Below are 22,652 nucleotides of genomic sequence, written 5' to 3' on the forward strand. Positions count from 1 at the left end.
TTTTTCTAAGTTATTTCATATGAACTTCAGAAGCTTACATTCCCCTGTCCATTTAAGTGGTACTGGATAAACCTAAGCAACAGAAAAGCATATCGTGTGTGATCCTTTGTCTCTCTCTACTCATATAATCACAGAATCATTTTAAGGGAAGAGACTGTACAGGTGTGGAGTACAGCTCCTCACTCTCAAAGGGCCATCCAACCTTTGCTTGAATACCAGTAGCTATAGGATTTCATCACTCAGAACACCACCCTTTCTATTTGTGTGCACTTCTAATTGTTTGGGGCTGATCAGCCTTACCTGCCAGATAAATTCATCAGCCTGAATCTTGGGCTGCCTCCCTGGAGTTAAGTAGAAATGAGGAGTCTTATCACTCTGACCTTTGATATTTCTTTAACGATATGAAGACAATTAGAAGGGCCCCTCTCATTCTTTTCTGGAGAATTCAACCCAAATTCTCTCAAGGTTCCCACGACTTGATTTTTAGCTGTCACAACCACCCTAGACACAGTGTCAGGATGCAATTTTATCATTGTTTTCAGATACAAGGCCCCAGACAGGCCGATCATAAAACTATGAAGATCCCTTAGGTATGTGAGAACATGAGACGCCACACAGTTCCTTATGTTCACTGCAGGAGACTAGCTGATTATTTTATGATTCCTTTATTGAAGTAGCTTAACAAAATCCACCTGTAACTTAAAAATATACCACAGTGTTTTTCTCTGTGATTTCCAGTTTCATGTTGGTTGTGCTAATGTGTATAAATTAAATGGCTCCTTGGCTTACGGCTGTAAACAACCACTTTGGGAGGGGAAATTATTAAGCTATTTCTTTTCAAAACTTCTCAAGTCATTTTTTGACACGCTTCAGAGAATCATCAATAAATAGAAAATGATATTTTGAAAATGATGCCTCCTTTTTGTATGCAAAATGAAAAAAAACTACTTGGAAGGAAGCACATCTTCTAGATAGAGCTAGGTTGTGGGGGATACAGCTACAATATCAGCACCATTTCTAGAATGAACTACTGTCTAATGAACTAGGGTGCCACTCTCAACTCTCCAACATTGCAACAAAATGATTGAAGTGTTTCTTTCTTTCCCCATATTTGTGTCTCCAACTTCTAATTCTGTCTTCCCTTACACTTCTGGTGACAATATCCTCTCTTCCTAAAGGAGACTAAGGAACTAAGTGCTCTCTTTCTATAAAAGTGATGATAAGTATTTTTCTCTGTTTCTTAATGTTTTCTTCTGGGCAGCGACCTTTCTACCAGTAGCCTCTTGGCCTTGTGTGTTACAAAAGCTGCAAAGAGCATTTTGGAAGCAATCCAAATGAAATAGGTACATATATTTAAAGGTGTTTTATTTAGACTTAGAGGTTTATTTATATTTGTCTCCACAAATTCTAAGCGGTATTGATCTATGTACTTGCCAGGATAACACTAGACAAGAAACAAATCTTACCACCTAAAAAAAATTCTCTCATGAGAGTAACTTTATAAACTAAAATATCTTTAAAAGCTTCATCATCCAAATGCATGGCAAATATAACTCTTCTATAAATGCAAGGTACAATGAATTTTGGATTAGAGCTGACAAACCACTTAAGAGGACATGTCAAGGTCTTATAGCGCTGAGTAGGTTTCTGAGCAGCATTTGGAAATTTTTGAAGTAAGTTGTATGAATTATGTGTCTGCATTTTTTATTCTAGTACATTCTCTTAAAGGATACCAAATATCATGTTTTGGCAATGATCGATTGGTGACAAAAAAAAATTTCTTGAGAGGCAACTAGGTCCAATGAGAGTGCATGAAGTCAGACAAAAATAGGTTTGAAATCTAGTTTTATCCTTAATAAAAAAATAAGTTAATAGAGTTATAAATGCACTCTCAGTCTCATTTTCTTTCCTTCTGTTAAATGAGGATAGTAATCCCTACCTCTAAATGTTGTTGTTGAATGCATAAACTTTACTCCTTTCTTTTTGGCAGTGTGTATGGCCTTAAATTTAACAATAAGTTGCAAAAATAGACTAGGAGACATACTTATCTTCGAGATAAAAAGACTTATGGAGATTTTATAGAGAAAACTGTTGACTAGTAAATTTCATCTCCAATTAGGCCTGTTCTCAATAACTGAAAAATGACTATGAAGCCCATCATTAATAACCTTAACACTTGGCTCCTTTTCTATCTTGCTACCATTTTTTTGGTCACTTTCTCATGAACTTTTCTCTTCCAAGAGAATGAATGAAGAAAGGAAAGAGCATAAGACTCTGTTAGCATCTCTGCTAACAACTTTAGCCAGGAGACATTTTGAACTATGGATCAAAATGAGATTGGGTTCCCAATTCAATTCATGACAAAGTAACATCCTCGGAGGCAATCACAGATGCTATCCAAGTCAGAATTTCTGACCTTGGGAAAATGTCAGTGTCAGTATTGGGGGTGGGCTGTATATGTAGGTGGGATACTGACTGGCAGTAATGGTGGGGAACTATTAAGGAGAACATTTCAGTGTTGCTTAAATGTTTCCAAGCCTTCAATATCATCAGCACCTATGTGCCTCCATACAAATTAAAAATCCACATAAATGTGCTTTATAAACAGATGAAATGGTGGCCTTCAGGTTAGTACTAAAATGGCAGTAACATTGTCTCTTGAAATAGCTAACCTTTATTTTGCCTCCCTAAGCCCCTAGAGTGAATGCAGATCACTTTTTAAAGCTCTTAGACAGGAAAGGAACACTCACAAGATGGGAAAAGATACCTGCAGGGAGGGAACAAACGGGAAGTGACAAAACAGCAGGAAAAGCTGCCTGAAGAGGTTTCAGTACATGGAAAACTATAAAGTCAGTGAGAAGTTGATCTTTCATTATTGTAACCAGCTGAGAAAATTCTGCCTCTAGCATCTGCTAGTAAGGGTGTGAGAGAGAGAAGACTCATTTTGCGAAACTTAGATCCTACTCCTAGCTGATGGGTCCTAACTTTAGAAGGTTAAAAAAAAATAGGACTTTTGAGCCTGGAGATTCGATTAACTTTACCATTAGTATAGAGGCTTCCTTATTGAATTATTTTCCCTTTCTTCTTTTCCTTCCCTTCTCTTTCCCTCCTTCCTTCTCTTTCAGAACATTACAAGGATCACGTTAAAACAAAATTCTCTATAGCTCAGATGCAAAATTTTTCTTCAACTGAGAGTTAATATGCATTTTTTGAGCAGGAACAGTGACTATATTTGGGACTTAACAAACTCCTTTACCCATAAGAAGAAAGCAATTAACCAAGATAATATTGCTATTCATATACATATATAAAGAAGTACTAGGTATAATATTGTGGTGCTCAAAAAGGAATGGAGTTAATCAGGAAAAGCTTCTTAGAAGGAGTAGCCCAGAGTATTAATTTAAATACAGAGAGATATACAGGATGTTAATAGGAGGTATTGAGAAGGATTTTATTAAAATGAGATTTTTGCAACAGTGCTCAGAATGCAGAAAGTGCAGACCAATTGTTAGATAACATAAAACATTTATCTGGACTAAGAAGGCAGTGAGGATAAGATTTAGAAAAGTGAAACAATGGCCTTTGTTGGAACACAGACATGAGAAACCTGTTTTAAGGCAAGAAAAAAATGAAAATATATAATAGCAACGAGCTTTAAACATTTTATATTAAATCTTTAGTGAATTTTCCTATATAGTGAGAATAAACACAATTTGTTTTTAAAACTCTAAATTTTAACAATCCAAATTCCACTGGACTTTCCTCATCTGTTTCCAGAGCTATGGCTGTAATGTTTTCCTGCTCTCAGAAATATTTGTAGAAATCTTTTCTTGAATAACTCATGACAGGAACTAGGAACTGGAGTTAACACCAGCAATGCTTTTACATTGTAGTATGATCCATATGCATCCAAATCTCAGTTACCCATTGTTGAAGATTCTAAAAGAAAAGGCACAGGTGTATACCTGATGCCCCATCTACTTCCCTTAGGTTCGTCATGTAGTAGGATGAATCACATCTTTGGATTTTGAAGCTGGTAGATAAGAACTTCCTTATGTTGTGGGCTGCATTCCTACATATGCGACATTCATTCAACCTGTTAAATAAAGCGTATTTGTAATTTTACTTATCTTTGCAAATCCATATTTTCTCAGCTTCTTTTTGGCATCTTGAACAATATAATTTGCTTTCACTGATTTTCATATGTTACCAGGATAAATTTAGCATTGGGGTTTTTATTTGTAAATCTGCATAGATCTATGCATATTTTAACAGAAAAATACAACTATATTTAGGGCTAGAATATTAAGTTCACCAACAGGAAACAAGCCATGGATGGTGATAATTTTTAAGAAATTTGCAGGGATTCCTATATCCATATGTAGATATTGGCAATAAGATGTAGAGTGATGCTCTTTGGTGTTATTTTAAACTGTAACCAGTGTGTATTGGCTGTAAATAAATAAGAGTTCATTGAAAAAAAAGTGATTCTTGGTGTCAAATATAGCCTTCCCCACTATCCCAACTACTGCATCTTCAGTTAATACAGAATATCATTCAATCACAAGGTTTCTTTTTTTTTAATACTTATTTATTATTGAGAGACAGAGACGGACAGAGCATGAGCATGGGATGGGCAGAGAGAGAGGGAGACACAGAATTTGAACCATGGTCTAGCCTCTGAGCTGTCAGCATGGAGTCCGCTGTGGGGCTCGAACTCACAAACTGCGAGATCGTGACCCGAGCTGAAGTCGGTCGCTTTACCGACTGAGCCACCCAGGCGCCCCAATTACAAGGTTTCTTAACTACTTTTTTGAGTCCTGACAACTAAATGTGCATGCTTTTATTAATATATTTTGACATCCCAGAGTATTTTTGTTGTTAAAACTTGCTTCTTTCCATTAAGTGTGCTTGCTGGCATTCTTCTAATATCATTACGAGAAGTATGTCTTAAAGTAAAGGAGGAGAATGCTGATTTTTTCACATTCTTCCTCTGAGTGCCAAAAGCAGTGATTTTGGTCCTGTCTTCCTGGAGCCTTGTAGAGCTCAGGACAATGGTATGGGGTGAACAAGGTCAAGGATTTGAATTTTACAGCATGAGTCTTTACCTCCATAATGACTATTGTTCAAAACATCGCCTCTACTGTTCTCTTCTTGTTGCCTGCACTGCCCTGCCCCAATCCTACAGGAGACTTAAATTTACTGCAGTACCTCTTGGTTCATGTTTGTCAGTGCGGATGTCCTGTTGTTGATCTTTCAATAAGCCCAGATGTTTGTTCTCGCATTTAAGACCCTGCCCAGTCTAGTCCCAAGTCAAGATCTTCCAATAGAATGTTATACTACTCCTTCTCACAAACTCTCCCCTCATAAAATTAAAGCTATTTAAATATCCAAGTTCTTAAATATACAAATACTCATCGCTCTGCAATTTTATTTGGGCTCTCTACTTAAAAAGGTCTTCCCCCCACCCCAAGGGTTGTGGGCCTATCTAAGAAGGACCCCTTTTCAGGACCCAGCGAGAGTTCCCATCTCTAGGACACTGTCCCACCGGAGTACACAGGCATCATCATCACACTCTCCAAATTTCTGTGAATAGATTGTCCACACTCTTCAGGTATTTATCAAATACTTCCTTGTACTGTTACGTTTCCTCCTTTTTAAATTAATTTATTAATTAATTTTATTAAAAAAAATTAAATCCAAGTTAGTTAACATATGATGTAATAATGGTTTCAGGAGTAGAATTCAGTGATTCATCAACTCACATATAACACCCAATGCTCATCCCAACAAGTGCCCTTCTTAAAGCCCATCACCCATTTAGCCGACCCTCCCTCCCACCACCCCTCCAGCAACTCTCAGTTTGTTCTCTGTATTTAAGAGTCTCTTATGGTTTGCCTTCTTCTGTTTTTATCTTATTTTTCCTTCCCTTCTCCTATGTTCATCTGTTTTGTTTCTTAAATTCCACATATGAGTAAAATCATATGATATTTATCTTTCTCTGACTTATTTTGCTTAGCATAAGACATTCTATTTCCAACCACATTGTTGCAAATGGTGAGATTTCATTCTTTTTGATTTCTGAGCAATATTCCATTGTATATTTATACCACATCTTCTTTATCCATTTATCAGTCGATGGACATTTGGGCTCTTTCCATAATTTGGATATTGTTGATAGTGCTGCTGTAAACATTGGGGTTAATGTGCCCCTTCAAATCAGCATTTTTGGTTCCTTTAGATAACAAAAATACCTACCTAGTAGTAGGTACCTAGTAGTGCAATTGCTGGGTCATAGGGTAGCTTTATTTTTAATTTTTTGAGGAAGTTTCATACATTTCCTCTTTATACCTTATCCTCGAAAAGAGATAATAGGCCCCATAATGTTAGGGGTCACATCTGACATCACTTCACATTTTTATGGCCTGGTAAAATGCTTTGCATATAGTAACCGAATAATTTAATATGTGTTAGCAACTATGCTGCTAACTATAACCTAATTGCCATTTGTTACAAAGTGCAGCTTCTAGCCTTTCTAATAATGTTGCAGTCTAGACATGAGAACATATCAGTTTTCAATATTATTATTCCAAAAGAAAAACTAAGTAATAGAAAACTCCAAGAATCTAAGAAAACATTACAGTTTTTTTTTAATTAAAAAAATTTTTTTAGTGTTTATTTATTATTGAGAGACAGAGACGGAGCGTGAGCAGGGGAGGGGCAGAGAGAGAGGGAGACACAGAATCTGAAGCAGGCTCCATGCTCCGAGCAGTCAGCACAGAGCTTGACGCTGGGCTCGAACTCACAAACTGAGAGATCATGACCTGAGCCAAAGTCAGACGCTTAACTGACTGAGCCACCCAGGCGCCCCAACATTTCTGATTTTTTAAACTTAAACTCAAAATTTCTCTCCCACCCTCCACCTTCTACTGTCTACAATACATTCTCCATTGCTTACTCTTGGAACACATACATGCATGTATGCTCTTCTTCAAATGCCATAAAACTGGGAAAGTAAATTTTAGCTTTTTATTGAAATTCTGAGATGTTACTAGTATCTGTTTCTCATTTGCTTGTCAACTTTTTTTTCCATCAAATGCTTATTCTTTGTTGAGCAATTAAGCTTCTTGTGTTGACCTGAATGCATATAGTCTTTGTCAAAAACAACTTTTTAGTGCTAATAACAGCTTTCATGTAACACATCAGACCCTGTTATTTTGAAAATTGACATGACCAATAATGAGGTCCTTTAATCTGAACTTTTTAGAGACTTACTAAGAAGATGAATAAATATATTGATACAAAGGGTGTTTTTTTTGTTGTTGTTATTATACTGATCTGAACATATTATGGAAGTTTCTTTAGATTCCCAACTTTTAAATCTTACAGTTATGAGACTATTTTATATGTTTTTCAAGATGTACCCATCCAGAATGCACAAGTCAGTTTCCGGATTTCTGTCTTATTTTGTGCTATCAAGACTTGTTCTTTGTCTCAGAAGTTCTTTTAATTTTGAGCTTAAACTTATAAAATAGATAGGAATTAAATAACCTATTGATTATACATGGAACAGTTCACACAGAGATTTCTGTTGCATTTAAAAGGGAACTTCAGGGAGAACTTTCTTGTCTGTTTTACCACAAGGAATTTACATTTTGTGGTTAAAATAATGCATGTGCAAAAACAAAGTTTTCTGTTTAAATGTCTCAGGAGGATAACTGAGAATATAAGATAATTCCAGGAATCTTCCAGTTAATGATTGCTGGTTAAAGCTATTCACGTACTTATATTTCATCCCCAAACTCCTCCAAAGTGATATGAAAGAATAAAAACATTGTAAACTAACAGTAAAAGAGAATAGGAGTGGGGGAAGGGTAAGAAGTGTCATCAGTTTCTGGAAGATAGAAAGTAGACGGGGATTTGCCAAGTGACTTAACAGAGTGGAAGAACCTAAAACTTATTATGAACATGCAGAGAGGAGTTCCAATTTATAGATTCGACCTATAAAAATCTTCAAAAGTCAGGATTTAGAAGTAGATGGATTGTGTGAGGTACAGGACTGAAAATGGGAATAGATTGAATAATCTGTTCAAGAAGCAATTAGACCGCCCCAGGCTTTTCCTTTAATTGATATAACCAGACTTCTCCTCTGGACAGGTGAGACTTTTGAGATATAGGCAAGCATGAGCTAAATTTCTGAACACATGAGGATTGCTAAAGACTGCATACTGGAGTTAAAAAAAAAAAAAAAAGGTGCATACAGTGTAGCAAAACCAGCAACCCCTTTCCAGTTTCGCCCAGGCATGCTAAGGTCTGGTGCGTCTCTACTCCATAAGCAGACTGGAAGACCCAGAACAAAGACCTACAGATCCACACAGATCTAGCATTTGGAAGGCACTGCCCAGTCATCATATGTGACGGGTACTTGCTGACTATCCTACAAATGCATAACAACTGCTGAACAAGCTTTAATTTCTCCTCTTTGATCTGAAAGAACCAAAGATCACCAGACTTCTAAGGAAAGGCTCTATACATTCCTACACTTCAATCAGGACCCTGTTGACACAAAATAATATGAGATATATTTCTTTAACTCCTCCCATGACCCAATTCTGGGTTATTCTGTTTCTTTACTTGAATTCATTTTTCTCTGTATGTTAATTTCTATGCTGATATTTTGATATCTTTATGTATTCGTTGTCCATTTTCCTTACCACATGATGAATACTCATAAAGGCAGGAATGTTGCATATGGCACATGATAGATGTTTAACTAATTATTAACTAATTATTATTATTTATTTATTTATATACTTATTTATTTAGTAAAAATAACTCAGATAAAGCAAAAACAGTGTGGGAAACACAATTTTTAAAAAATAATACATCGGAAAACTAAGAAAAGTTATAGCCCAGAAAGAATTGAAAAGTACTAGCTATACAAAAGCAACAATTAGAGAAGAATAAATGGCTCTTAGAAATTCAAAATATTAAAAATAAAATATGTAATTCAATATAACACTGCAAGAACTTGGTAAAGAAAATCTCCAAGAGAGTAAAGAGAAATGTTAATATATGAATACTAGGAAAGAAAAGATAAGAATATAAAGAGATCAATCCTAGAAGTCAAATGTCTGACTAACAGAAATTTCTATAGTAACAGAAAAAGTAGAGGGGAGGGAACAATTTAAGATAAAATGGGAAAATGTTTCCTAGAATGGAAGGAACGGTTTCCTGGATTGAAAGGCCCTCCAGAAGCTCAAAAAACTTAGCGAATTAAAAAATAAATAAATAAAAATAAAAAATAATAAAAAATTAAAAAAACTCATCAAGGTACTTCAGAACCTGAAATTAAAAGAGTTTCTTTCTTTTTTTAAATGTTTATTTATTCTGAGAGCAAGAGAGAGAGAGAGAGACAAAGCATGAGCATGAGCATGAACGTGAGCAGGGGAAGGGCAGAGAGAGAGGGAGACACAGAATCTGAAGCCCGTTCCAGGCTCTGAGCTGTCAGCACAGAGCCCGATGCAGGGCTTGAACCCATGAACCATGAGATCATGACCTGAGCTGAAGTTGGAGGCTTAACTGACTGAGCCACCCAGGTGCCCCTAAAAGAAGATTATTTCTACCTGGATAAACTTCAGAAATATCATGTGGAACCAAAACAAGTTAGAGGTTTTATACATTTTATTGTTTTTATTTTCCATTTATTACGTGGGTATATATTTGATACACAATGTGACACTAGTTTCGGGTGTACCATATAGCGATTCTACATCTCTATACATTATGCTCGCTCAGCCCAAGTGTAGCTACCATCTGTCACCATACAACCCTATTACAATACCATTCACTATATTCCCTGCACTGCACCTTTTATTCCAATGACTTATTCACTCCATAACTGGAAGCCTGCATCTCCCACTCCCCTTCACCCATTTTGTGATCCCCACCACTGTCCTCCTTGCTGGCAACCACCAGCTCTCTGTATTTACAAGTCTGACTCTGCTTTTCGTTTGTCTGTTCATTCATCTGTTTTGTTTTGTTTTGTTTTTAGATTCTACATGAATGAATATACACATTTTAAAACCTGAAAACAGTATTTTATGTTATTAATGAGTAGATAAACATTTAGTAAAACTACGAAAACTTTTCATGAGAATACTAATCCAAAACCATGACAGTAATTATCTATGGAGAAGGAGAGAAGGAAATAACGTTTAGGAGGAGTACAGAGAAGGCATCATTTATATGTATAAATTTTTATTAAAAGAATGACAGTAGCAGTACAGCATAAGATTTAAGGAGGCTGAGTGATGAGTATAATGATATTGCTGTAGTACCCTCTACACTTTTCAGTGTTTATGAAATATTTCACTACTTAAAACGAAAAGATGTAAGAAATCATAAAAAAAGAAAACAGGTGACATAAAAAATTGCAGGAAACAAAATGGTATCTGATTCCTTAACTGTTATAATGGAAACCAGAAGATAATGGAGAAATATTCACCCACTCTGAGGGAAAATCATCTTCAACCAAGAAGCATACATCCAGCCAAAATATCAATCAACTAATATAAAAGCTGGATGAAAACACGTAAGACTTAACATCATTCACCTATTCTTAAGAAACTAATGGAATTTGTAACCTAAGAAACAAGAGAGAAAACCTAGTAAAAGACATGAGAGCTGTTAAGAAAAATTGCACCAGACAATTGTTAAAATGGGAAGACAGATTTTCTTAACTGCTGTAATAGGGAAGAGAGATGTAAGTAGAGCACTGAACTCAGCTCCAAGTTAAACAGGCACGAAAGGTTTTATTCATGACTATTGCAATAGAGGAGAGAAATTGAATTCAATTACACTGAAATAAAAGTTGGGAGGATTTTTAAATGCTGGGGTGAAAAGTACCTAAGGACATTATGGGGAAAGTTGGTCAATGTGATTAGGCCATCTGTGTTTGTTAATTGTTGCTTCTCAGAGTTAGTTTTCTACCTACCCACAGGCACTGAGAGATAGGGATGCTCTCTTTCTTGACCATTACATTTCAAAGAAATGGCTCAGAGGGCCTTAAGAAAGACATTCCTGAGTTTTAGAAAATTTGCATCTTGAAGGAGCAAAGAATTTATAATTGCAAGTTTTCTAGAGAAAGTAAAGTCAAGGCCTGTACTCAGGAAGAAACCTGCTTAGTCAAACTGAGGGGAATGTGAAGGTCATCTTAGTCAAATACAGAAAACTGGGGATCCAACAGAAGAGAGAACTAATGATATTAAGTGAAGTCCATGTCCAATTTTATGTATCAATTGCATACAGCCTGATGAAAACAGAAGCCTGTGAGATTCCAGCTCAGAGGTCCCCAGGAAAAGATACACAAGTTAGAAAAGAATTGATCCATTCTAAGGTGTTAGACCAAGTAGAATTTAATATTGAATGACTTTTTATAGCTCTACTGGTCTTTTTAAAAAGAATTAGTGATAGAAATACTACAGAAAGAGAGTAAAAAAATAATAAAACATGCCACAAAATGTAGAAGAATCAATAACACAAAGATAACTGGAAAATCCCCAAATACTTGACAATTAAAAATACATTTCTTTTTTTTTTTAAGTTTATGCATTTATTTTGAGAGAGAGTGCACACCAGAGTGGGGAAGAAGCAGAGAAAGGGAGAGAGAGAGAGAATCCCAAGCAGGTTCTGCACTGTCAGCACAGAACCTGACTTGGAGCTTGAGTTCATGAACTATGAGATCATGACCTGAACAGAAATCAAGAGTCAGATGCTTAACTGCATGAACTACCCAGGCACCCCAAGGTACATTTCTAAATAGCACACAGGTCAAAACAGAAATCTTATACCTGGGGGTGTAACACAAATGTGTTAACATTTGAAATAACCTACTTGGGACATCTAGGTGGCTCAGTCAGTTAACTGTCTGACTCTTGATTTCGGCTCAGGGCATGATCTCAAGCTTCATTAGATTAAGCCCTGCATTGGGCTCTGTGCTAACAGAGCAGAATCTGCTTGGGATTCTCTCCCTTTCTCCCTCTCTGCTCATGCACCTGCTCGCTCTCTGTCTCTCTCTCTCTCTCTCTTTATCTCTCTCTCTCTCTCTGTCTCTCTCTCTCCCTATCTCTCTCTCTTTCTCTCTCTCTCAAAATAAGTTAACATTTAAAAAATCAAAACTGTAAAACAGTGGAAAAAATCAATTAAATCAAAAGCTAGTTCTTTGAAAAGATCAACAAAATTGAAAAGCCTTCAACCAGGCTAAGAAAAAATTAGAGAAAACACAAATTACTAATAACAGAAATGAAAGAAGGGGCATCACTACAGATCTCATGAACATTGAAAGGATAATGAAGGAATATTGTTAACAACTCTATGCCCACAAATTTAATAACCTAGGTAACCTGGACAAATTCCTTTAAAGATATAATCTGCCAAAACTCATACTAGAAAAAATAATTAATTTTAATAGGTCTATATCTATTAAAGAAATTCAATAAATAATAACTTTCCAAAACAGCAAACTTCAGGTCCAGATGGTTTCACTGGTAAATCTACCAAACATTTAAGAAATCATACCAATTCTCTATAATCTGTCCCAGAAGATAGAAACAGATGGAAAACTTTCTAACTCACTTTATGAAACAAGCATTAACCTAATACCAAAGCCAGACACAGACATTATAGGAAATGAAAACTACAGATAAATACTTCTAATGAACGTACATGCAATTATCCTCAACAAAATATTATCAAAATGAATCTGATAATGTACAAAAAGAATTACATACCACAACCAAGAGGGATTTATGTCAGATATACACGACTTGTTCAACATTCAAAAATCAGTTAATGTAATAAAAAATGTAGACACTTTTTGTTTAGCCATTTTCAGGTTGCAAAGGATACTTTGAAGACTTTGTGAAGAGGCTTGAAAGAAAGAGAGATTGCTTGCTCCCTCACCCCCTTTCCTGCCCATAGAGATCATGTGACTCACAGCATACTTCACTCCAGAGGAATCGTCCACCCAATCTCCAACCCCCCTGGCCATTTCAGCTGAACACTTTCATACCTTCAGTGTGAGTGAGTGTTAAAGGTCACAAAACCTGATTTAAGGTATTTTCTATGCAGGATCTGCCTAGTTAATTCAGCACCTCATTTTAGAGTGAGAATAGTTGGCATCTATTAACTTGTAGCACTATCACTGAGATTGAAATAATTCCATTTAGAATTCATCTTCCTTGACTTGCTGAGTAACAGAACATGTTCACTGTATTCCTTTTAGTCATTCTCTTTCTGGAAGACAACCTTTATCCATGTGCCATTAATAGCTCCATGTTTGTGTATGTGATTATAAGCTAAGTGCAGAAACTCTACCTTCTATTCCATTTATACCTACACATCACCTAACGTGCTTAACTTCATCTAAAGAGTGGTTGCCTTATTATCTCCACCCTGCAAGAATTTGCTAATGATATTTCCTAAGAAATGTTATGACCAAGTAATATGTTTTATTAAGTAAAGTCTTATAAATATTAGCTTTAGCCACATTACATTAAATTTTGCCAAACTGAAGTAAAATTTAATATTTAAAATGTGTAAAAGGTAAAAGTTCTCAGGTTGAGAATATAGCTTATTTAAAATAAGATGAACTTCACTTGATAAAATAGTTTAAATCACTCCTTTTGTAATAAATTATAAGTCCTCAAAAGTAAGAACTCTTCAGTGCTACAATTAATGTCAGTCACTGATAATTTTACTAATAAATATTTTTATTTATATTATTGTAGTCAGGCCAATAAATGAAATCTACTAGACACAGAACTTTCTTTTTTTTTTATTTTATTTTATTTTATTTTTTTTTTAATATATGAAATTTATTGTCAAATTGGTTTCCATACAACACCCAGTGCTCATCCCAAAAGGTGCCCTCCTCAATACCCATCACCCACCCTCCCCTCCCTCCCACCCCCCATCAACCCTCAATTTGTTCTCAGTTTTTAACAGTCTCTTATGCTTTGGCTCTCTCCCACTCTAACCTCTTTTTTTTTTTCCTTCCCCTCCCCCATGGGTTCCTGTTAAGTTTCTCAGGATCCACATAAGAGTGAAACCATATGGTATCTGTCTTTCTCTGTATGGCTTATTTCACTTAGCATCACACTCTCCAGTTCCATCCACGTTGCTACAAAAGGCCATATTCCATTTTTTCTCATTGCCACGTAGTATTCCATTGTGTATATAAACCACAGTTTCTTTATCCATTCATCAGTTGATGGACATTTAGGCTCTTTCCATAATTTGGCTATTGTTGAGAGTGCTGCTATAAACATTGGGGTACAAGTGCCCCTATGCATCAGTACTCCTGTGTCCCTTGGATAAATTCCTAGCAGTGCTATTGCTGGGTCATAGGGTAGGTCTATTTTTAATTTTCTGAGGAACCTCCACACTGCTTTCCAGAGCGGCTGCACCAATTTGCATTCCCACCAACAGTGCAAGAGGGTTCCCGTTTCTCCACATCCTCTCCAGCATCTATAGTCTCCTGATTTGTTCATTTTGGCCACTCTGACTGGCGTGAGGTGATACCTGAGTGTGGTTTTGATTTGTATTTCCCTGATAAGGAGCGACGCTGAACATCTTTTCATGTGCCTGTTGGCCATCCCGATGTCTTCTTTAGAGAAGTGTCTATTCATGTTTTCTGCCCATTTCTTCACTGGGTTATTTGTTTTTCGGGTGTGGAGTTTGGTGAGCTCTTTATAGATTTTGGATACTAGCCCTTTGTCCGATATGTCATTTGCAAATATCTTTTCCCATTCCGTTGGTTGCCTTTTAGTTTTGTTGGTTGTTTCCTTTGCTGTGCAGAAGCTTTTTATCTTCATAAGGTCCCAGTAATTCACTTTTGCTTTTAATACCCTTGCCTTTGGGGATGTAGACACAGAACTTTCAAGTGGAACTAATAGTTTTATTTAAGATGCTTCCTTTCTGCCCATAAAATACAGTGAGGGGAGGGAGAAAAAAAAAAAAACCCACATTTCCAAATGGAAAACTCCAAGTCAGTCCAAAATAAGCTGACTAACATTTATAAAGTAATTCTCATCCTTATAAATTGCCTTCTTGCAGGAAACAGACCTTATCCTGACTTTTAATATTTCAATGCACCGATCTTGGTGGATGGAGAATGGACCAGGATGTACGGTGACATCAGTGACACCCGCACCAGACTGGGCCCCAGAAGACCATCGCTACATCACGGTCTCAGGGTGTTTTCTGGAGTACCAGTACATAGAAGTGGCTCATAGTTCCCTCCAGATTGTCCTCGCAGTAAGTTTTGACAGCCAACCTCTCCTTCTAGTGCTTCTGGAATCGTTTTATTTCCGTGCAAATTCAGTGCACACAAATGGAATCTGTGGATAAAGTGTGGCTATTTGCTTTTTTCTAGTTAATGCCCCCTTCAATAGGGGTTTGTCAAGTTAAACCAGGGCATAGTAAAAAGTAATCAATCAGTAAATCAATAAGTAGGCTTTGGCATCGTCAGCATTTTACATAAGAAATCCAACCATCCAAGGTTTGATCATTTGGCTTTTGGTAAACAAGAGTTTCCCAAAGATTCTTGCAGAAAGATCAGAGAGCCTTCACAACTAACATGCTAAAATGCCTAGATTTATAAGATTTCAGTGGATACTTTTCTGCCAGTGCTTATTTCTGTCTGTGCTGCTAGCCCCTGGAATTCTTCATTTGCCCATATTCTTCTTCCTACATTTTCTGAAGGTATGACGCATCACCTGTAATCATTTCCCCTCTTTTTCAAACAGTTCAGCTTTTCATAAATTCTACTTCTAGGACTATCATGCCTCCATATTTCATATTATTAAACTAATAAAGAACTCTCCCTCCACTAGGAGTCAGTAGGAGTTATAAATGATTCCTATGTATTTGTATACAGTATTTGTAGAGCATATCTGTATAATATATCCCTGTTGTATAAAACATATTATTTTACATTGTATCACTATGACAGAGATAAACACATCCTTTTCTCCAAAAGGACTTTTGCGAAGGCTAAATGCATAATTTTGTAGGATTTATAAAGACAACTTTATTATACATGTCTCCATTTATTTATTACAGATCCTATAGGTATAGTTCTACTTATATTTTCCTTAGACTCCATGTAGATCTGCAACTGCTATGCATAGCCTTGAAATTGTTAATGACAAATAATGCAAATAGAATCTGCTCTTTGCATTTCTTCAGTTAATTACTTTGGGAATGATATTAAGTCACAATTCTTAAATAACAAGACATAACAGGTTGTGGATAGAATGGCATAAATTAGTTCACATAAAATTCTTCTAGGACAACAAAAAGGAAGACCATGTGAATGTGTATGTATCTGATTATGCAACTAACATATAGTTATTATATTTTTTAAAAGGAAGAAAATATATACATGTGTATACATACATACACATACACACACATAAATTACAATGGGCTAAGTGCTAGTAAATATTACCAAATCTTTGTGACTAAAAACCATAAAGGTTTATTTTTATGGATCAGTATAAACTTCTGCCAGTGTCACTGTCACTAAGAAAACAAGGTTGGTAGAGTAAACACCATCTCAATCATCATGGGTTGCCATGCCAGAGAGGAAAGATACATCTGAAGTGTCAACATTCGCACAATCACCCTTCTCCTTGGAAAGAGAAGCTCATTGTTTGTATTCGTTGTCACTAGTCCCACCCAACCAAAAATTAATCCCAACTAGTCCCACAGTCCCAACCAATCACAAAGGTCAAGAAAGAAGGAGAATGTAAATTTTGGGACATCAGCATAAATTATTTCCACAATATTTGAATTACGTTTTAGCTGCAGCATTGCGTACTCTCCCTTCAATATGTGCAACCTGAGACATTTCTTAACTAACACATCCTTCCACAACAGTCTTAAACGCTAGACTCATCATTTTAATTATCTTGAAAAAATAAGGTAGATTTGATGGGACAGAAAAAATTATTTAATTAGTTAAAATCCTATTTAGATGAAGTGTTCATTCTCAAAAGAGAAAAATAAAATCTTTCTGGTATTTGGGGACAGATTATGTGGTAGAGAGGGCTTTTAGATAAAAATTCCCCCACTGGAACTCACTTTTTTACTGTACCCACACATTTTGGAAAATTTCCACTTATGTGTCAAGTATATTATAAGGATATAGTTTATGTGCACAGATAGTTATATGTGACCATTTTAGAGAGTTGAATTAATATGTGTATGTAGAAACTATATTCACAGATTTATCAAACCCACATAAAATTTTGGCACACAGGTAATTTGCTAAAAAAAAAAATGTATATATACATATGGACATGGAAGTATATGTTGAGGCTGACCTACTGCCCAAAGAAAAATTATCTTTACATAAGCAAAATTATCTGTAAATGCAAAGTGGCAAGAGTGTAAAGAAGACAGAAAGAGTGTCCTTAAGAGCACACATGGTCAGTATTTCAAGCTACTCCTAATTGAGTGGAGAACTAGTTTGAGCAAGCCATCACAGGATGCAGCCTCTTTACCCTCATAGGACCCTCATAGGGGGTCTGTACCCTTTCCACCTGTTTCTTTGGCAGTGCTGACTGTGGATCACCTGAGAGTAAGTTAGGGACAGTGTACCCAAGCCAGTTACTTGGAGAATTTTCAAAGACACTTTTTGCCTTTGGGCTTGCCGTACAACACCTGCTGTAGAGAAAACCTAGCATTTCTTAACTAGAGTTTTCGAAGGGAAACCAAAATGGCACTTATCCTGAACAATTTGCTCCACCTACTAATTGGAAGCCTTCCAACTAGATTTTCCTGTAGTCATTCTGATCACTTCTGTTGTCATGGTTGAGAGATGGAATAGTGTTGGGGCACCTGGGTGGCTCCGTCGGTTAAGGTGTCTGACTCTTGATTTCAGCTCAGGTCATGATCTTGCAGTTCATGAATTTGAGCCCAGCATTGGGTTCTGCACTGACAGTGTGGAGCCTGCTTGGGATTCTCTCTCTCCCCCTCTCTCTGCCTCTCCCCTGCTCACTGTCTCTCTCTCTCTCTCTCTCTCTCTCTCTCTCTCTCTCTCTCTCCCTCTCTCAAAAGAGAAATAATAAACAAAATTTTTTTAAATAAAAAAAAAGATAGAATAGTGTCTTGAATCTCTGTTCCTCCACTTTACATGTTACGCAAATGATACCCCAAACAATCCGATGTTGAATTCATTGGGTCCTATGAAGATTTCCTGAGTGCTTGTCCCCTGGTGGCATCTTAAGCAGCAAATGACAGGATCCCTAACCTTGACGATGTCACAATCAAAAATAGGGCAAGGTTCCTCAGGATACAAACCAGGTGCAAATAGGTATATTTTGGGGATTGTAGTAGACAGAGAATACACTTTGTGCAGTATATAACATAATATTGTCTTCTTAGCTCCATCCTGCTTTTTGTAAAATCAGCTAAATGCCCACTTCTCCTTGTTTCCACCAGTCTTTGAAGCTGCCCTCTCTTCCCGGGTATCTGGCTTGAATCTGCCTTCAGGAACTGCTGCTCTCCCAGCGACTGCTCTTGCCTCACTCCAAATCTCTCTAGCTCATTTCCTCCAACTTCACTCAGCCTTTCTTTCACAGATTCCTGACCCCTGGCAATCCTGTCACCCTGTTGTTCGGTTTTCTGCCAATCAACTCTTAGCTGATTTGGAAATTAGCATTCACAAAGCCCACATTTGCATCGCACATACATAAGAAATCTTCCATCTACAGCCAAAAGAAGACAAGTATAATATCCACATAATTGGGAAGAGGGGCTATTAATCACGCAGCCTCCAGCCAAGCAGAGAGGACTGCCAGAACACCATAATGATGAGCCAGGTGTGAGACTTGAGCCCTCTCCTCCTTCGGCAGGGCTTTCTTCTAGTTAGTATCAGATATCGTATTCAAAAGGAATACAGGTGTGCACAGTTTTAATAAAACCAAAAAAAAAAAAAAATCCACACTTACAAAATAGATCAAATAAATATGTATGGGGAGAACCAGGGAGGAGATCACCTACAGAGATGGTGTTGTTCTCATTACAAAAGAATTAAGGGGATTTCTTCAAACAACGTGTGATTGCAGCTGCATGGTTTACAAAATGTGTTCACAGGAATTAAATCTTTTGATTTGTGTAACAGTCCTGTGAGGGCTGCAAAACAGGTTGAAAGCCTTTCCCAAGATTTCTTAGCCAGTAGGGAGGATGGACATACTGACCCAAGTTTTTTTCTGGTACCAAGGACAGGAAATGGACTACAGTCTGAATGCCAGCAACAGCTGATTGGAAATGAGTTCCTGAAACCCCCAAATTCCGAGCTTATCAGTGGCAAAGAATGCCATGATTGATTAGCCATGGTGCTGAGGGTGAGGGGAATGAAGGTGTGTGTGCCTCATACTTGTTATGCACACACTATACCTCACTTCCCCTAACCAACACAATGAAATCAGAGGATGTTTTACAAGAAAGTTGAAGTAAATGAAGCTTTAAGGGAAAAATATTTATCAGTTACTGAACTAAGTTTTTATTTTAAAATGTATGTTACAATTTCAAATAATACATTGAACAAAAAACAAAACAGAAACCAATACTTAATTTCTCTTTTCTCTGGTTACTTCCAGAGGACCAATATCTCTAAATTTGAGATATGCCGCTCCAACCAAAATTTCTGGGTATTACTTCCAACACACTTCCAAGTCTGCAGCAGATTGATAATTAATATATTTAGGATACCAGAAGAAGATATTGGTAAAAACTTAATTAAGCCTACCATTTCCCAAACAATTAAAATTGGCATAGAAACCATGTACAAATTAGCAGAGACTTCTAAAACACTTTAGAAAAGGTTCTAATATTTGGTGCACTGTTCATAGATAAAATAGGATCACTGTCAAGTTCATCCTTCAGTCATACCTAGTCTATCTATTTGGAAAACTTTGTATTTTTTAAAGTACATGAAATGATAGAAACCATTGTTTTAAAAATTGTGGTAAAAAAATTTTTTGAAGATAAAACGTGTCTTCAAATGGATGGAGCCACAGATGTTTCTAGTTATTCCCAGTTAATAATGGTATATATTTGACATATGGCTTGGTAAGACTTGCCTAAGTATACCATTGGTGAGAAATTTTCAAAACCTTGAAAGCCTTTATCCGAGTTAATGTGGAATTGTGCTGGGAATGGCTCAGGAGTATTTTTTTGAATGTTGCTGAGTGTGTGGTGCATGGATGAAAATGAGTTGCCTTATTGATCACGCCTCACTTTCATTCCTTCTTTAATCTGGAAACACATATTCATAAAGATTTGGTTGTCAGAAATTTGGGTCCTGATTTGAATGTAGCTTGCGACATTGCCATTAAACTGGTAAATAGCGAATCTGAGTTGCGTACTTGAATCATTTTGAAGGGATGTGTGTTTTTAAGTGGCAGAAGGTGAATTTCACATCACAGCAGTATTCAAATTTCATTGGATGTATTTCAAAGACTAATATGTCTCCTCAAAATATGTTAATATTTATAATATGCTGAAATAAATAGTCCATTGCCGCTATTTAAACTAATGGTGAGGGGGCACCTGACTAGCTACTTGGTAGAGAATGACTCTTGATCTTGGGGCCATGACTTTGAGGCCCACTTGGGTGTAAAAGTTACTTAAAAATGCATTTTAAAAATAAAAAATAATGATAAAAAATATCAAACATCAATTTCAAATGTATACAGTTTTTAAGTGATTTTTAAGAAAAATTTTTCAGGACATGGAAGTAGAAATGCTTAAAGACCATTACACTAACACAGTGGTTCTTGAGGCACTTGGGTGGGTCAGTCTGTTGAGTATCTGACACCTTGATTTTGGCTCAGGTCATGATCCCAGGTCATGGGATGAAGCCTCATGTTGGCCTCTGTGCTGAGTGTGGAGCCTGCTTAAGATTTTCTCTCTGTCTCTTTCTCTCTCTCTCCCTCTCCCTCCCTCTCTCCCTCGCTTATGCCCTCTCTCTCTCAGTACGAGTCTTAATGCTGGCTGAGAATAGAAATGATTTACTCACTTGTTTAAAAGAGTACTATAAACATGATCTACTTCTAGAAATGCTATGCCCTTAAGGCTTGAGGTATGGCCTAGATGTTGTAATTTTGAAAATCTTTACCAGACATATCAATGCTTTCCCTTTCTTTTTGCTACTGATCCTGCTATAGTCCTAAAGTGCTCAGAAACACATTGTGCTTGGTCAAAAAAAAAACACAAAAAAAACACAAAAAAAACAAAAAAAAAACATTCTGTAATACCAAATAGGTGCCACAGCTCCAACTACTCCATCAGCTCCTTCCTGGAAGTTGAGAGTCATTTCCCTTTGAGTATCGCAGGGTCTACCCTATCATCAAGTACTGAATCTGCAGACCTACACTCTGTCTGCCATATCTCAACACTAAAGAGTGACTTAGTGAAGAGCTTGAACTGAAAACTGAGTCTTCTGATTCCTAGTCCAGTGTCCATGACTCTACAATAGTTTTCTTCTTAGGACAGAAATGCTTGCTGCCTGTGATAGAAATGGACAGAATGACAAGCACTTGGTTTCTTTCCTAGCTCCTATGCTGGGTCAACAGCTTTGCTGCTTGGCTTGGAATGTTATATATGCTGCTCCAGGTCTAGTTCTCTGGATACTCATACATAGACTTACTTGTCAGAGAGTAGTAACCCAATAAATGAAATAAATGTGATTTGTCTTTCTGTAACATCAGAATAGTTTATAAAATACTCACAAAATTATAGGAAGAAGAACCAAATTATAATTGTGAACGAGGGATTTTTCCAATGTCAGCATTTCTGAAATAGGAGAATGAAGTCAGTGAATAGATTGGGAATGGACATTTCTTGGCAAATTTGAGTGCTGCACAGCATATAAACAACATTCCACAAATTAATTTTAGCACCTGAACTGGGCTTATTCCTGAATATTAAGAAACATCAAGACCTGTTGATGCTTCTGAAATGGGCACGTGTGTAACTTTCTAACCTACTGTCAGTTCCTCTAGACAATAATAAAGTTACCTCAACACTGTCACTCAGAACATGGCACTCTGATGTCTTATCCACAATCATCAACCAAGTTTTTGTTAAAATTAACCCTGAGAAATCAGTTATCATGTTCTCACTTTATTTTGCTTTATTTCTGAAAGGTGCCCTTGTAAATTAGGGAGTAGTTTTGTGAGTCCATGAACAAGCAGAGTGCAAGAACTTGAATAGACTCTAAAGTCAAATTAAGTCTAAGACGTTTTTGCTTTTAATATTCTCTGGTATTCCCTACATGCAAAGTCAGAAACATAAGGTAAGATATTCACAGTTTGGGAGTAACAATCCTTAAATCTTACACCCAGCTGTATAATAAACTATTTTGTAATTATGAACTGAATGAGATAATTCTTAAGAAATTGCCTGAAAACAATAAAAGTGCTATTATTTATTTTTTCTTTAGCTCGGTATCTTCCACTGCTTATTGAAAATACTATTATTTTTAAAGACTAACTCATAGTGATGTGCAAAAATGAACTAAGTCTTACTTAGTTTACTTACTCCCCAGATAGGACTGTGATTCTTAAAGCCAGTGTGAT

The 22,652-nt window shown here is 36.5% G+C and overlaps 1 protein-coding gene across 6 annotated transcripts in view; it reads left to right on the forward strand.

Moving 5' to 3' along the window:
• NKAIN2 (sodium/potassium transporting ATPase interacting 2) overlaps positions 1-22,652 on the forward strand; it is a 1,006,832-nt gene that overhangs the window by 810,878 nt on the left and 173,302 nt on the right. For all 6 annotated transcript variants that reach the window (XR_015251517.1, XR_015251516.1, XR_015251518.1 and 3 more), the window contains one exon: positions 15,118-15,318. Coding sequence is in view for 2 of the 6 variants with exons in the window: in XM_086707749.1 (XP_086563875.1) it covers positions 15,118-15,318 (201 nt within the window). In the remaining 4 variants the exon portion in view is untranslated. The remainder of the gene's footprint in view (positions 1-15,117; positions 15,319-22,652) is intronic.

This window comes from Puma concolor, chromosome B2 (assembly GCF_028749965.1).
Source record: "Puma concolor isolate L17-30 chromosome B2, mPumCon1.1.hap2, whole genome shotgun sequence".
Taxonomy (NCBI): Eukaryota; Metazoa; Chordata; class Mammalia; order Carnivora; family Felidae; genus Puma; species Puma concolor.